The following is an 18,310-nucleotide window of genomic DNA, read 5'->3' on the forward strand; positions in this document are numbered from 1 at the left end:
ACTTGTGGAAACTATCTTAAAAAGAAGTTCGAAACCAGTGTTAGTATACTCAAGAGAAGGAAATGCTATTGCACCAAATGCTAGATCTCTACAAAGGACTGTATCGACGAATAACATGTTGTTCATAATTTTTGGGCATTCCTTCAAAGATTTCAGCGAGTTTTTGAACATTATTAGCAAGAAAAGTATCTGGAATCCACGATCTGGGCTTCTGGTTGTGCTATTATATGAACACGAACAACAATATGATATTATTCAACATATATTTAAGATTGCAATAAAGTACAAAGTGTTCAACTTGTATATACTCTGTCGAAAAATGAGAACTGAATCTGAAAGGAGAAATTTGTTTTCGGAAAATGGAAAGTTTGTTATGTGGTCAAGCTTGCCTCATGCATTCTCATTAGTCAATATTCCTCAGTCCAAAGTTGGCATGAAAGTTGAAGTGAAATATTATAATGCTCCTCTGAGCTTGGACAGTGTGCATGGTACAAGGTTTGTGGTATCAACATCTTTGTTCCCCCCAACCATATTACTAGAAGAAAACAATGGAACACTGAAAATGTCTGGAGTGAACGGTCTGTTCATGGATACTTTGTCGACGTATATGTCCCTGGATCCTATAATCGAGATGCCAGTTCATCAACCTGTATGGGGAAGGGTTCTGGACAATGGTACAATAACTGGGATCCCTGGAGATGTTTTGTATGGCCGAGCTGATTTTGGAATATTTCAGTTTCCTGCAAGTGCGGAATTATATGATGTCTTCGATGCTGTGATGATGCCAATACGAGTAGACATCATCTGGGTTGTTCCAACATCTGACATGTTACCTGTTTGGATGAACGTCTTCTTACCGTACGTGGAAATCGTCTGGTCCCTGATAGCTTTCTCATACGTTATAACATGCGTTTTCGTGTATAGCTTCAACAGAATCGCAGCAGACAAAGAATCTATTATTTTCACTGTCCCACCATTAAAGCTGTTGTCTACCCAAATTGGTGTATCCGTTCCCAAACAACCAAAGAAGGCTTCATCCAGAATCTTCTTTATCTCTTGGGTATACTGTGGCCTCGTTCTTTGCACAGGCTATGGGTCGTCACTCGTCAGTTTCCTAACTCATCCGAGATATAGAAGAGATATCAACAGCGTGGATGACCTGCTGGAATCTGGTCTACCCTTTGGCGGCATCACGCGGAATATATTCGAAGACAGTAGCGTGCCGTCAGCCAAGAAAATCTACGACAATTGGATTTATGTTGATGATATATTAGGCTACCTTCATAGAATCGCCAAGAGGAGAGATTTCGCAATTGCCACAGACATGCTCTTCAGCCAATACTTCATAAAGGAAAAGTTACTCGATGTCCACGGACACTCTCAGATCCGCATTGCCAAAGAGAGAATAGCTTCAATCCCAAGCGTATTTCTTCTCCCAAAAGGGTCGCAGTTTTATCATCACATAAATATTATATCTGTTCGACTGACGGAATCAGGTTTGTTTAGCAAGTGGGTGAAGGATTTTACTTCAAGTGGGAAAAGATCAGGAAAGAATTCTGATATAGAATCTGACAGTAGCAGCAGAGTTGTTATCAGGATTGAGCATTTAATTGGACTTTTCTACATATTCATCATGTGTTCTATTATCAGCTTTTTAGCTTTTTTGTGCGAAGTAGCTCTTTTCTATGGATACAGAAGAATTGGATCTGTGACTTTGTGTTTAGGTTTCATGATCCTTAGCTCTTGAGACGATATAAAATTCTTGGTGCACTACGTCTCAAGTATCGTTGGTTTGGTGTGTTTTTGTGGATTATTCATTTCCAAAATATAATCTTGCCTCTTTGCTTTCTCAAATTATAGTTATCCAAAAATGCAAATTGTAAGTACTTGCAGTGAAAATATTGTAAAAATGTGTTTCAATAAATTGTAATAATACACATTGTGACGTAACGTGTTACCCTTTTCTTGTTTATGGTCTACGGATAGTTTCGAAAATATGTAGGCAATAGGACACAGGATGTTCACTTACAACATTTACAAAATTTCACAAAGTGTACAGCTATCAAGGTGAACCAGTTTGTTAATAATAATGCCGGGAAATAACATTTTTGTACGCTATTTTATTTTAAGACCCTTTGTGCTCAATTGGCTTATCGGGGCTTGATTTACAGTTTACATTAGAGTCCGAATCGCTATGCAATATGCGTCCAGCTTGAATCAATCCACTGATGCCTTGATTACGATCAAGGTTGGGTATTTACGCTTTAAAGCGGTTTTTACTTGACGTGTAAAATACGTAAAAGCTGACAATTTAAGAGATTTTTAGTTGCAGCCGCTGGGAATGCTATTGAGACGACACAAGTCTCGGTCTCTTCAGGAATTTCTACACGAAACTGAGAGAAGGTATTGTGAAAATCGCCATGAGAAAGAAACCAGATCCCTCGAGACTTCTAGTGACGAGACGGAGGATCAGACAGAACCAAGGAAAATCAAGACGAGACCGAGACTTGATGTCTGAAATTCCGTCTCATGCGAGATTTATACCAAATTTTCTCTTCGGGACTGATATTGGAAGTGTTCATCAGACACCATCTTGCTATAAATAGAGCTAGTGAAAGCAAATGTGCCCATGTTCAGTTAGAATGTTGCGAATGGTCAGGAGAGGATTCATAAATCACTGGCATTAAGCCGTTCACTTTAGTCAATCTCAATTCTTAAAGAATTCTTATCGAAACAGAAACACGACGAAACCCAATAATAATTAAATGCACCTGGACAAATTTCCTGCTCTGTCTTCGACAAAGTAAAAATTTGGTATTCAAAGTTGAGGTTGAAAAGTTAAATATTAAAAAAATGGCATTCTACAAAAATAGTGATTTTGTCTGAGTGTTTGTCCATCTGACCCAATCCCCCAACGGGAAAGGGGGACAGAAGTCGTCCAGGCTCAAAAGCAACTGGCTCCGAAGGTCAAAAAAAGAGAAAGGCTGGAACAATACATTGCGGCGCCTAGTGAAAGTTCAATTAATAGTAATAAATGCGTGTTTGGCGTTTTGACGAAGTGATTGTGAAGGATTGTACTTTAACTATGTTACGAGACATCCACGATATACTTTGTCTTAGTATAGTATTAAATTTAAAGCAAGCACATCATTTTGACAATGATATTCTATCAGAAATATTATTATATTAACGATTTCCTGTATGCTGTAATAATTCTGCTCAGTACACTGCACACTAACGCCTTGAATATTATCCCACAGAACAGAAAACAATATAATGTCATATGCGCACTGATCTAGGTATGTGAAACAGTAATCAAACAGAACACACGTACACAAAGAAGCCAACAGAAACCAAATGTTACAGAAACACCACGAAAATCATTCACATTGATTTCTTCTTCCAAAAGTTGACTCACGGTGCAGAAAAGGCTGTTATATATAAAAGGTTCGAACACCTACATAATGGTGTATCGTAACAATACACTCATGTATTCTCCATTTTCTCGCAAACGGTATATTTGGAGATTATGTTGATTGAGACACTTTTTCTTTGCTTATCTCAGTGCGTCTTTTTCACCCATACAGTTTGTACCATAATTTTTGAATTGGAAAAATTGATTATTGTTATTATATTCGAAAAAAATAATAGATGTAAGCTATGAAGGGTAATTGTGCAAATATTATATTATATTTTCTCCACGTTTTACACACTGTCCATGTAAAAACACTGATTGAATCCTTGACAGTCCTCAAGAGCGTTCACATGAATTTTGGATGCATCCCATACAGCGTTCATATCACAGATAAAGTGAAATCAATGGCGTGCCGAAGAAAGGAGCCGATGGGACTGCAGTCAGACTAGAGGGAATAAAATAAAGTTTTGAGCAAAATTTATGAAACGTTACATGCACTTGACAGTAATACTTACGTGTCTTCGAAAGTATGAAACTTATACTTCTTTTTACGAGTTTGATTTTGTTTTGTTTTTAAGTCTACTTTATGCACAGATAGGTTAATCGAGACTGCACCTACAGTTTAAAGTGCGATCCGACTCCACCGGGTATCGAATTCGGGACTCCTTCATTACAAGGCGACGACGTTACCACTGTGCCATCGTGGAGGATTGTTTTTTTAATTTTATTTATTAACGAGACTTCTAGACAAAACACGATGAGGAATTTCCTTAATGCAAAGCAATAAATATGATATGTAAATTGTCTAATGGTGGTAGTACATGAACGATTTACGGAGGAGGGGTTAAACCCTACTTCACTCTGCCAGTATGATAATTTGCCATTCAGTGTTATAGGTTTTAATATCTCCGACAGAAAATTTTAGAAGACAGTGCCAACCAGAAATCTGTGCGTCACTGCTGCATAATTTCCCACATCAAATTACATCCTTCAAGAGATTTCTGAACTTCGTGCATTGTTAGCTATGAATCAGTCAGTTTGTTTTTATAAATACAGCACAAAATCTACTCTTGTGTAACACGTGATAAAACGGACATTGAGATAACGCGTGCCTTCAGAGCGATAACAGCGGTTGTCACTTCAGACAGAGCCAGTTGTGTCTGCAGCTAATCAAAGGGGAAGCATGGCAAACGTCAGTCGCATCGGAGAAGAAATAGTCAAGTACGAATTCAAGGACGTGAGTATAATTTCATTGCTCTCTAGTGTACACTCCAACTCATTGAACACTGGGCTTATGCCATTGCTGTCTGGGTGAGTGATATCGTCTTTGCTGCCAAGTGCGTTTAGTGGTCGATTCATGAGCTGCCGTGAACATATGCCTTTCTCTGTGTAGGGGAATAATCAGATCGCTATTGGGTAAAAAGTAAGTTCCAATTTTCCAAAATGTAGTATTTTATGCCAAATTAACAGCAAACAACACATATTACTATGAAATGTTATCAAAGAATATGAAATTAACATATTTCCAGCTCAGAAAATAATGAATTTTTGAGCACGAAATTCGCAAATTTGAATCAAATACACTCCTACGAGTACATTTTTCTAAATTATTCCTTCAATTTCCTGTTTCTCTCAATTAAAAACGTATTTTCTTAATGCAAATTATGTGATGCCTAAAATGTAGGACATACTATTCTTTTCAAATTTCACCAGGACACCGGACATAAGAGTAACATGTAGATGTCAGGAAAAACAGGACGTCTGTTAGCCTATTCTTTGTGTGTGTGTGTGGGGGGGGGTGTCTTCGACTGTTGAAAAACACCTGTGTGATAAGTTGTGTTAAAGTTATGAACGATTAGCAGATGGTCTCTGTTCATATTTGATAAAGTTCGAAATGAATAGGTACGTATATGTTGTGGCATTTCACGGATCTCTTCGGATAGTCCATTATCAAATTAATTATTTGTTAGTTACCAAATGGAGAGAAAATCGATTAAATTTAATAACTTTAATAAAAGAGAAGTTACGAAATCCATAAAGAAACTAAAGAATGCACTTAAATAATTACATTTTGCGGCACACTGTTTTAAAAAATAAATGATTACCGGAATTTCCTTAATTGATATTTGACAGAGCGAAGGAAAATAATAATACGTTTGAATTTGCATGAAGTTTTCTACTGCTTTGTTATTAAAATAACTTACGTAGTTGAAATTAAAATTCAATGTTGGAAGAAGGAAGCTATTTTTGGAAGCGGAAATGTGATTTAACTCAGAAGAATGATTGCATTCCTTCTTTGATTACAGCGGGCATGTGCACAGAACAAGTTGTAAATTTATCAATCATGCTATTCTATATCAGAATGAACTGGTACAAATGCATATGATAGGTCTTTTAGTATACTATATTTTCTTATATGCCTGCAATAGTATCTATAAATATTCTGTATCTTGGCCTCCCCAGTGCAGTGGAGCAGTTTCTGTCGCAGGTTAGAAAATAAATTTGTTCGTGTGAGAACGAGAGAAGACATGCTCTCTCTAAACGTTGTGTTAGAATAGCATGAAACAATGGATAATGTCCAATTAACACTGCAAGTTAATAAAACAAAAACACTGTTACTAACATCTGGACGAGTATTTCTTGTAAGAAACTCTTTCAGTTGCCTTTCACAATAAAATCCCGCGGAAACCTGTTTGTGTATTCCTTTTTACAGTATTCCTCATCCTTCCGAAATATCGGAAGTTCATCCTTTCTTTATTTCTATTTCATTTACTTTATGTTGCTTTACTAAATCGTGGCTTAATAGTGACGTTGGGAATAAATGGATGATCGACAAACGCAGACATCCACGCATTGACAAGTGTTCATACCTGAGACTTCTGGCTTCATAGCGCGTAACTCTCATCACTCCGGCCGAAGGTAATCCTGTACACTTTCTTCAGATGTTGTATTCTTCATAAATATTTTTTCACATCTTTATTCTAGAAATTATAATAAATGATAATTCAACATCTCAAATCTTTATGGATATTGCATACCCGGGACATAAGTACAATAAAATATTTGTAATGTACACATGACTTTGAATTATTTATAACACGAGCTTACTTACGAAGTTTGGAGGCACATCTACGTATTTTAAGGCATCCTTAACGTGACTCGGACGAGGTTTGTATTGCTGGCAGTTTGTAAATAAAGATAAGTGCATGTATGTATGTATGTATGTATGTATACACATTGTACATGAAATATTGCAATTTTGTTTCTATTATTTTATAATCAAACAATTATAGTTTGGATTGATAATGCACATCTGGATGTGAAATAAGAAGTTTCACAATTCCTCTATATTTTTACCTTACTTTCATTCTACACGAAGTTTGGAGGTACATCTATTTTAAGGCATCCAGAACATGACTCGGACGAGGTTTGTATTGCTGGTAGTTCGTAAATAAAGATAAGTGCATGCATGTATGTATGTATGTATACATGTACAAAGTAAAAAAAGGTAAAGTTACCCCTGTACCATGCATCATATCGTGAAGGCATGTGGAAGAAATGGAGGTATAGGGCCTCACACATTAGCAATCACCACTATGCTCTGGCCGTCTTTAAATTCTAAGGCTTTCCCCGAGGTACCCGTTTACTAGAGAGACTGGGTGAACTACAACCTTTTTCATGCAGCTGGAAAAATTGCCACCTGAAATCACCCATCCTGGATATCGAACCCGGGTCTCCTACGTGGCAGTCGGACACTGTTGACTAGACACCCTCTGACTCTCAAATAAGTATGTGCACCCTCGCATGTGTGCGTATAACAGTAGTAATAGTAGTATTGATAGATTGTAAGAAAGGAATTTCTCCGTTGAACAACGGAATCTCTAATGGTAGATTGTTGGCTTATTTACAGACTTTAGACTGGTTCATATCCTTCAATGACCCCAAAGAACTGTGGCAAGCTCAACCAACCTTTCTTCTGTCTCAGTTCATCATCCTTATTGGTGGAATCACTACGCTTCTTCATGGTAAGCAAAGGAACTAAAAAGAATTTAGAAACAATTATGATAAAGTATTGTGAAGGACAGAACTGGTTCTTCACCCAGGTGATTCCTGAAGGAGATTCCAATCTTTTGAGAGCCAGCTTCACTCTTATCTTCAGAGATTCAAGTACCTTTCAGGATTCAGTTTCTAGATACAATAACTAAGATATCTGGTGAGCTTGAAATATCTTCCAAGAACACCTGGTTGCAAGGGGTTGCCAAGATTTTGATCTTAAAAATCTGAAATAAGGCGAGTGTACTTTGAAGCATGTTCAATAATATACAGAGTTTCAAGTTTATTCTCGAAGTTTATTCTCTCAATTAATAAGTACTCTGTGTGACTTCACATAATGGTATGAATAACAACAGGGAGAATTCGTCGTGTACTGTCTCTTGCACTTCAATGTTCAATGTTAACAGAAGTTTCCACAACAGAAACAATGAGATTTTTAAGCTTTAAAATAAGTGGAACCATCTGCTGACGTAGGAAGCCGTTGCTCAACTAGCGCCAGCGCTTCATTTCCTCTAGCTACTCTGTAAACTGAGGTTCTTTGCACATTATCTAACCCACGGTCCTCCTATGTACACGCTTGTACACAAATACCCCATTTCTCGAACTGCCGATACCAAAAATGGGCGCTTCGTCCACTGCAGATCAAATAACAAATATTTTGGATAGTTTGTGCTTATTCGACACAGTTTACCAAAATTGACCTTAGAAGTTATCCCAAATTGATAATACAGTGCATTCGTTTTGGCTCCTGACCGAGATATCGTTTGACTGCAGAACGTCGAGGCACGGCACGGAGGCCGGCATTTTCAACCCGTGACGTCCCGCTTATTTTTACGCACATATCTTTATCATGCAGAAAATTGTATTAATATTACATAACGAGTACTAACCTGTGTTATAAGAGTTGTTCAAAGTCATGGCCAACTGCATTCACACATTCCTGGAATATTTTGATCAAATTTTGATTGACATATTTGTTCAGTTTGCAAGTTGTTTTCTTGCCATTTTAACCTGGAAGGACGCGCGCTGGGTAAAAAATACCCATTTTAATTGTTTCAAAGCATGTAAATAATGGTATATTCAATGATTAACCTAATTTTATTAAGTTTGAACATTTTTATTTCATTACGCAAAGACAATGTTTAGAATAAATGAGAACGGAAGTATTGCCCATACGGGCGTCCTTATAGATTCAACACTATAGGCAAGTTTCCAGCGCAGTTACAGTGTTGTTATTATTGACCATTCTGTGAAAGAAAACGCCGTCTCATTAAAATGCAAAGTTGTATGTTTAGGCACCGGGAGAGCGCACAAGGTGTCTGAAGCCCGCGTGCAGACGAAATTGTTGCTCACACATCAATACAGTTCTGTTCGTTTTAGCGTGGACGTGTAATTTTTCTGTTTAATTTAAGTGCGTGTGTGCGCGTTTGTCGCCTCATAGATCACATCAGTGTTAGTTCTTTTCTGTGTAATCCCAGTGTGTGTTTAATAAGATTGTGAGACCATTGAAATGTCAACCGACAAATTCACGTTAACACAAACTATTTTTATGTATAACGCTTAAGTGAAAACCGAATCATGTCGAGACGTTTGTAAGCAATTTATTATTTGTAGGGACACTTAAAAATAATCTATAGAAACAATCAGATGAACTAAAAGACAATATAAGAACAGTAGTTACAAAAATTACGGAAGAGGAATTTTTGCGTGTCAATGAAAATTTGAACAAAATATTGCTGGTCATCACTTTGAACAACTCTCATAACACAGGTTAGTAGTAGTGATATACTGATTAGAATGGTAATTATTAGTAATTGTTTAAGGTTGGTTATTTGGATAATAACCATTCATTTTGGTAAAAATCCTAATAGTGGTGGAAGACCACCAAGTGATAGGATTGAAATAAAGAGGGATATCTTTCTTATAGAGGGAAGCTTTAATATAAAGAGTTGGTGCCCTAAAATGGATGCAGATGAAGTAATAAAAGTAGAATTATCTCGCACAAAAAAAGCAAAAACGCTTCTACTCTGGAAAGAAAAAAATGGCATAAAACGCAAATTGTGTTCTATATAATATGGGAGAGTGAGAATAATTAATTTGGGGGAAAATTCTCGTGAGATAATTTCTAATTATAATCTAATTTAATATAATGCATGTTATGTAATAATAAGAACCTCTGTTTATAATTTAAATTAAAGTTTTATTCTGGCTTAAATCTCCTTAATTAAATTTCACATATGTATTTATTAAAGAGAGGTAGAATATTCCGTCAATTTTTCATGGGTTGAGATGGTTGTGTAGTTAAGGTTTGATGGTTCGCAGTGCGTGGGTTTGTTCAGTTTAGTATAAGTTAGATTACAGGATTTTAATCTTTAATAGTGTTTGTCCGGCTAAATTCGTGCCAGCTGCCGCGGTTAGACGTGGGGGCATAAGTGGAGAGTTGTTGGCTTAATTGTAATAATAATTAATTTTTTGTTGTTTATATTTTATTTGATGCTTATTGAGTCTAGAGAAAAAATAAGTTAATATATATATATATATATATATATATATATATATATGAACACAATTTTGAGGGGAAAAAATTGTGTTCTATGTAATATGGGAGAGTGAGCATAATTAATTGGGGGGAAATTTTCGTGAGATAATTTCTAAATATAATCTAATTTAATATAATGCATTTTATGTAATAATAAGAACCTCTCTTTATAATATAAATTATAAAGAAACAACGGAAGAAGAATTAATGGAATTTCACCACCAAAGATGGAAGTTAGCAGCCCCCTTAATATTATACCCCCATAACCAAGGAATTAACCCTAATTTTATTATTAACATTAATATGCCGCCTTCCTTTGGCTTCAGTTAAGCAAGTAAGGGTAATATATAATACCAATTTATTCAGGTCGAAGCTGATTGCATTTGCTTCTTACTTGATGAAGTAAATTGAAGTATTCAATACTTTTTGAATGAAACTCAAATGTTATTATTAACTATTACTCCAGCATGCTCATTCTAGTAATCCCTGGGTCCATTCATGATATAGTACCAAAAGTAAAATTAATAGAAATAAGAATCTTACACATAATCAGTATAATAATTTTGAGCTAGTAATGATAACTGTTATTGGTAATAGTAGTACGAATTCTACTTTTACCTTAAAATTAACCCTACTAGCTCCTCACCTTTCGAGAAAAAAGAATATTCAATTAAAATTCAATCCTCTCTGATACAAAAGGTACGATTATTAACATCTCCTATAATAAAAATCAATATTTCATATATTTAATAAGTCCCAACACTAGACAAATAATCTATAACAAACTAATTTATATATAATAAATATATAACCAAAAAACATAAAATTCCTTTTCATATCCAACCCATTTATAAACGAAATCAAATAGTAACAGAACCCCTATCAAAATATATCGAATCGACGTAGCCTCCCTATTCTTTATTTGTATATTTGTATATGCATGTTGGACGAGGAATATATTATGGATCCTATTTATATATTCATACATGATCAGTTAGAGTTATTATTATACTAACAACAATAGCAACAGCATTTGTAGGATCCATAATATATTCTCGTCCAACATGCATATATATACACAAATAAACAATAGGGAGGCTCCGTTAGCATGAATAGTTCGTAATATTCATCCATAATTTACATCTCGACAAATGTGTATTACTCTAGAAAAGGCTAAATCTGTTCTTTAGTACTCGCTATGCAATATAAATACAATTTTCTGCATTTAAGCTTCGTGCGTAAAAATAAGTGGGACGTCACGGGTCTCCGCCGTGCCTCGCCGTGCCTCGCCGTTCTGCAGTCATGCGCTATCTCGGCCAGAAGTCAAAACGAACGCAAGGTATACGTCACAAAAACGGCATCTGATTGGATATTCCAGTTATGACGTTCGACGAAACTCATGTGACTAGAAACTCCCACCACGAATACTTAGACACACAAGTTTGTTCCTCACAGACTGCGGAGCTATCTTCCAGCAACCTTCTACAACTCTCAGAGGTCCTCTTTCATTTATTATTATTAATAATATTTAATCTGAATAGGGTTACAATTAGTCCATACAGTATTTCTATAAACAATATCAATGCATTGTTCCTATTGTAGTTTACGGTTGATTCAAACATCTAACACACGGAAATTATATAAAAATGAATAGGATGTTAAAACACGATTGATATTTTCGGAAGTATGCTCGTTTGAAATCAGATTAATAAGGTTGTACAGTGGGATCCATAAGTATTATCAAGCAAATTGTCCATCACCACGTTTATTCCCTTTGTTTTATGCAATGAGAGCTCCAAGAACTGACACAAAATACCAAACAATTTGCTTACAACCTCTGAACCAGTATACGTAAAAATACAGTCCTTAAAAATACGTAGGATGAAGATAAGAACCAACGAAAATAGTCATGGACAATTTGCTAAGCAATACTTATGGATCCCACTGTACCTTGTACTTAGTAGCGTTATACGTTTGTGTTTACAGTTGACTTTGCGCAATAATTTTGTTCACTTCATTTATTGGGTTTTGATACATTTCCAGCTGCACGCGTGAGGGGCCAGTTTCCCTACCTGTGGCTGGGCTGCATCCTCCATGGGTTGGTGGTGGAAGCCGTGTCCTACGCTCTTCCGGAGGTCGACTCCTTCTGGCATGCCCAGGCGCCGCTCATGTTCCTTGGCAGGCGCCTTCCCCTCCACATCATCATTCTGTGTAAGTATTAGCACCCATTAGTTGTGAATATTTCAGATATACGAGGTAATATAATGGAGAGCCAATGGCAATGTGCAGAAACGGAAGTTTCCAGGTCAGAGGAAAAGCAGCAGGTACTGTACCAGGAAATACGGAAAGAGTCCAAGCTGCCCATGAACAATCGGTTTTTAGTTTCTGGACGCACCTTGTATATATTGCTTCACTACGTCAATGCTTGGCTGTATTGTGTTTCTGATTCAGCACATATCATACTATTTGCAAAGTATTGAAGCATTTCAACCACGTATGCTCCAATTGCTCATGGGCAACCCACACTGAGTTCCAGAAATATAGGCCACTTGCGTTCTGACAAATTGTGCTTAGTGTTTTTTTCAAATTTGACAAAATTGTCAACAAGGATGCTAAATTTACTACGAGCCGTAACAAACAAGTAACATCTTCAATCAATTTGTCTTTATGATGAAAACTGATGTTTTCAATTCTTGTTCACGAAAAGGAACGTATTTTTATTTATTACTACATTAAGAGCATAAGTTATTTAGAATTTTAAAGCAAACACTATGTTATCCAGTAACAGTATTTCCAAAATTGTTTCTATTTTATGTCCCTACGTCACTGATAGCTTTAAATAGACATCTGATAATGTTGGTTGCAGTAAGTATCGTATCTGTGTAATTTAAGATTATATTTTAAACATGTAAAGTAGAACACCCTAGTTAAAGTATCCAATAATATATCTTTTCTAATTATATTTTATTATGTTATGTGCTTGTTATATCAGACTTACAATCAACCAATAGATTCGGGTTAGAAGTATCTAGCATATGCCAAAAATTCCATTACTTTCATGTTGCTCGAAATATATTTCTCATAGTCTCTTCGTATTTCTCTCCTAATTCTACCGAACAACAGAGTGCATGGGCGTCGGGAGGGGGTGTCGAACGGGTCGGTGGACCCCCCTGGAAATTGACATTGTTCATTTGAAGATACAAGAAAGTCGAAAGTTTGTTACTCTTATTGTTAAGAACAGAAATAAAGTTAATTTAGTTAGTATTCGAAGAGAATAATCAAAGTAAAAATGCATTGGATGGAAAACATTGAGCGAAAAATACACGAAGAAGGTTATATTCTACCATTTCATCCAAAGAACAAATGGTTCCACAGTTTTCAAAATTCTAATAATTACAGTTGTAAGTGAGAGGCCACACAACAAACTTTCTGAAAAAAAAATCCACCTAACATTAACCTTTTCTTGAACAAGACTTGCGAAAGTTAATATCAAAATGCATTTCAGATAGTAACTGCATAAAATGCAAAAGAATTAATGGAAAAAAAATTGGTCTGGTGTTCACTCGTTTGGTGGATCGAGTCTCCCCATTTATATAATTATAATATAATATAATATTTAATAATAATAATTATAATAATAATAATAATAATTATTATTATTATTATTAATATTAATATTTCGAATAAAATTTATTTTTCTTAGTTTATAATATTTATTATTGTATAATACCATTTATAACCGTGGTAATAATATTATTTTTCTACTATTCAACTTTTATCATTTGTCCCACTACCCCCCCCCTGCAACTGGCGACGCCCATGACAGAGTGAGACCATTCCTTCTCTGGTTTGTTAATATTTAAATGTATAACTTTTCAGATGCTTTCTTCATATACAACGCAGTGGTTGCTGTGAGTAAGCTACGTCTTCCATCGTGGGCAGAACCTTTCGCTGGTGAGATTTTTATTAGACGAAAAGTGTAATTATTAAGTGTTAATTCTAGGCTGTTCGGGTTAAGTCATAAAATGCAATTTTACAGCAGACAGTTTTGTGTGTTTATTCTTTTAATAGCTAACATTATAGACACACTTTATCACATGCCCAATATTAAATTATACTTATATTATTTTCTTTAATTGAATCAGTGTGACTTAGATAAATGGAACAGGAAATCGCAGTTTGTGACATTAAGTGCCTTTCCCGAACACCCTAGAATTGTTTAATGTATTTCTTACCACACACACACTCAGTTTTCGTATATATAAATTTAAACTAACTCAAATATTCCAGTGTAGAGGAATGAAATCCGAATAATATAAGAATTGATATTTTTTACGTATTATTCTCATTTTAATTTCTAACTTATGCATTGACTCTATATTATTATAAGCATGTCTTATGTTGCTAACTAAGTCTGCAAATTATTTCTATGCATGTAGGGTCAAATACAGAGTATTGTATAAAGATGTAAGTTTGTTCACAACGCTTAAATAAAAAAAAAATATTTCAAATATTTTTGAATACATATCAAAATGTGCAATATCCTGAAGCTTCGAAGAAAATTGCGTGCAGTGATAATAAAAAAAGAAAATACCATACTGAATATTGTCCCCTCGGGGTTAAATATATGCAATAAGAAGTGGATGCAAATACCTAGAGGGGGAGAACAACCCCCTAATTCCCCTTGCACCGTGCTGAAATGCAGTGTACCAACTACAAGAGCATCCTCCCTCTCCTTCCAGTTGGCCTGGTGGTTGTGCTGATCGACATCCCTTACGACATCGTGTCCGTGAAGTTCCTGCACTGGGCGTGGCACGATTCCGACCCCAACATCGGCGAGAGGAACTTCTGGGTGCCCTGGACCTCCTATTATTTCCACGCCTCCTTTGCTTGCAGCTTCTCCTTCTGGTTCCACTTCTGGCGTCGAAGGCTCACCCGCACCCCCAAATGGCACGCCGACAGGTAGAGAACAGTCACTAGCAAAACGAAGTTGCTTAGGAAGACTGTAAAGAGAAAGGAGAAGCAAATGTTGACGAAAATAAATAGTTCAAATTTTCGCCACCAGGTGGAAATGTGGCGCAGAAATCGAGAAAAACTTCGTGCGACCATTGATCACGATGCTGCGCTTCCAAAGGGTCATTCACGTTGACGGCACGCATATTTAACACTGCTGTACTGACATAAACTCAAACATTTTTCTTCGTTTCCGACTCCTCGGTGTTACTTTAGCGCCACATTTCCACCTGGTGGTGAAAATTTGAACTTTTTTCGTGAGCAGTTGGTTTCCCTTTGATCTTGATAACCTCTATACAAAGTTTCAGAGTAATTCCAACTGGCTTCAGAGGGCTTTGTGAGTAGGGGAACTTTAATTATGAACACCCGGTATATCAAGGTGCCGCAACTGAATTTTTCGAGAGAAACTCGAGTGGCATTCTTTCCTAAAAGTAGCGTATCTTCAAAATAAATTGTTGTTATTGGTCAGTTTTCAAGAGTTAAAAAACAATTAGGTTAAGGTTAGAACTCGTTGAGGCTTGTAATGGTTATGTAAAAATACAACTCCTTGCTATGTGTGATCATGGGCGTATCCAGCCGGGAGCAAGGGGGCACTTATTCCACCTGGAAAACAAGTGGTGATAATTTTCATCTTGTTCATTTGTTTTTCTTGGAAAGTTAAATAAATGTTATTCCCTATTCAAATAATTCAAAATATAGCATTGCCCTTCCTGGGAAAATGTTAATTGCCCCCTCCTGGGAAAAAAAAGTCTGGGCAATGATGATGATTGTAATTTCCATGCTTCTTTAAGTTCGTGGTGGTGTTAGTTTCAAAGGGGATGTGCCTTCTAAGATTTTAATAGATTGTGGAATATATGTGTGATTGTTGATTCAGTTGTTGGAGAGAGATGCTGTCTACGGTACTCGCAGCGCTTCTGGCGATGCTCGGGGGAGTGTTGATGTTCCTGCCGCTGTATCACCCCCTGCACGACGAGGCTGGGGTCTCTACGGAGGTGATCGTGTTCACATTCCTCATCGCCTTCCTTCTCATCGTGTGGACGGCCGACAGAAATCCGTCAAAGACATCCCGACCGCCAAAAGGTAAAGAAGAAATAAGCACAACATATTTATACGACTATGTATTTCGTAATTACCATTTTTAACCTTCGTTTTAAAAGTTGTTCAGCCAAAAATGGTAATCGGGGGTTATGTAAAGGGGAGGTTTGCATTTGCCGTTTTTTGTCTTTTCCGAGTTCTTTACTGCATTGCTTTGAAATGTGGTAAGGGCCACTAGTCCCAATATTTTAATTCTTTATTTATTTATTGTTTAGGATGGCGAAGTTAAGGCACGAGCCTTTCCTTCCACTTAACCATATCTACTTTAGATTATAGCATATTTATGAACTAGCCTATTGGCCTAAATGTATAGCATAACACATTGTTGTATGTAGGGCAAAAATATCTTTTATATAGTTAGAGAATCCGTAGAGTTTACATTATAAGCTTAATTGTAACTCTACTGCATAACATGATAACTTAATTAAATGTTAAAACCTAAATGGCATTGACTGTGAAGGGAATGTAGCGGATATTCAATGTAACGAAAATTGTTTCTGGTCTAGGTGCAGCTTGCCGCGTGTCGTGGATGTACCTCCACCTCCTCCTGTACTATCTCACCTTCCTAGGGCTGTGCATCTTCGGCGATCCAGAGAAGGAAGTATCCACGGGTCTTCATCAACCAACGGGACCTTGCGAGGATAAGGAGAACGTCACAACAGTCTTTGGAACGGTAAATGGACAGAATTCACCGCTGTTGTATTCTCCCTAAAACTTAAGTATAGGCATGGGTGTTCGTAATATGGAGACAGATGGGCTGGAAACGGAGGCCTTGGTAGAATTTTTCATTTTGGTTGGGCAAAGGATGGAAGAAACATTTTCATGTGGATTTATGTCCTTCGATGGTCATGTCACGGTTGCTAAGATTCTTTATCTCGCTGTATCTGTCTATTTGTTTCTGTCTCTGTCTATTTTTTTGAAATATCGCAAATTTGGCATGAAATGCGAATTGTGCCCTTTATCGAGAATTTCAACACATTTAGTTCTTAAAAGACGAAAAATACCGCAAACTTTTAACATCTGCCGTATCATCGGCAATTGTGGGGGGGGGGGGTTAAAATTATCCTAGCAGCATTGGAAATACAGGTTTGGCATCCTCCCTCGCGTCAATTCTCAGCCTGCTACAAATACGAAAATAGTAAATAGTTTTATGTACTCTTTGAAGGTCCTCCAAAGGGGCAAGTACCTGTGTGTGACGGACTACGACGAGGGGTACTTTGACTTCCACTGCCTTCCCGGTCGGAAGCCTCCGTCTCTAGGTATGGAGTGGTACACGATATGCGGTACACCTTTTGAAGACAGGGTGGAGTACATCGTGGTGCTGTGCACCATCAATGTGGTGGCTGCCGTCGTCTTCTGGAACCTTCACCACTCGTCGGGGGAGGAAGTCGTTCCAGCCAGGAAGAACACCGCGAGGAAACACAAGACAAATTAAGAATTATGAATTTATCGTTAATAAACAATTCATCGAAATATACATTATATAGTACGTTTTTCATTGTTGATTTCATCGAACTATTGAATCGTTTATTTATGAAACATCCACTACTTCCACCTAATGAAACGATCCTACTTCATCATGTAAAGTTGTATAATTAAATATATAAATTTAAAGGATAACAATAGAAACAACATATTAGTGTTATTACATCTACTGTATATACCGATTTTTGATTCTAAAAACTGTCATTCGTATGTATAATAGGTAAGGGGTTTTTGAAATAAAAGGGCTCAATTGTACATGACAACTACGTTCTAACCTTTCTAATCTAATTTTTCGCGGGATTTATACTGTAATTATTATGTAGAGAGTAACCGAATGTCAAATGCACGTATCATGGATTACTTTGTGTATATATGCAAGTAACATTAGATAATTTTGATAAATAAAAAAGTCCTCGTTAGTAATCAATTGCATTAAAAAAAATCACCTAAATATATTTCCTGGGGTCCAGGGTGCGATTCCTAGTGGAGGCACATAGTGGTTCGGATCCCACTTTAAACTGTAGGTGCAGTCCCGATTAGCCTTACTGTGCATAAAGTGGACTTAAAACACCAACTCAATCAATCAATAAATACGGATTTCTTGATTATTTAAAACAGCTACAGTGATCCACGTTTAGCGACAGTTTGAGTGTGTGTGTGCGCGTGTGTGCTGAAGTGGAATTTGGACGATAAAACTGCACCATAAGAGA

The 18,310-nt window shown here is 36.6% G+C and overlaps 2 protein-coding genes across 2 annotated transcripts; both read left to right on the top strand.

The window, feature by feature from the left end:
• Positions 1–319: 319 nt before the first annotated feature.
• LOC145986985 (glutamate receptor-like) lies at positions 320–1,747 on the top strand. Its single transcript, XM_083121448.1, has one exon. It carries the CDS (start codon positions 320–322, stop codon positions 1,745–1,747), a length of 1,428 nt encoding a protein of 475 aa, XP_082977574.1.
• Positions 1,748–4,547: 2,800 nt separating this feature from the next.
• LOC145987223 (uncharacterized) lies at positions 4,548–17,786 on the top strand. The gene is made up of 8 exons (XM_083121741.1): positions 4,548–4,652; positions 7,326–7,440; positions 12,051–12,218; positions 13,887–13,961; positions 14,750–14,969; positions 15,895–16,100; positions 16,622–16,788; positions 17,281–17,786. The coding sequence occupies exons 1-8, from the start codon at positions 4,599–4,601 to the stop codon at positions 17,548–17,550; spliced, it is 1,275 nt and encodes a 424-aa protein (XP_082977867.1). The 5' UTR covers positions 4,548–4,598; the 3' UTR covers positions 17,551–17,786.
• The last annotated feature ends 524 nt before the right edge of the window (positions 17,787–18,310 follow it).

Source organism: Lepisma saccharinum, chromosome 4 (genome assembly GCF_977018435.1).
Source record: "Lepisma saccharinum chromosome 4, izLepSacc3.1, whole genome shotgun sequence".
NCBI lineage: Eukaryota > Metazoa > Arthropoda > Insecta > Zygentoma > Lepismatidae > Lepisma > Lepisma saccharinum.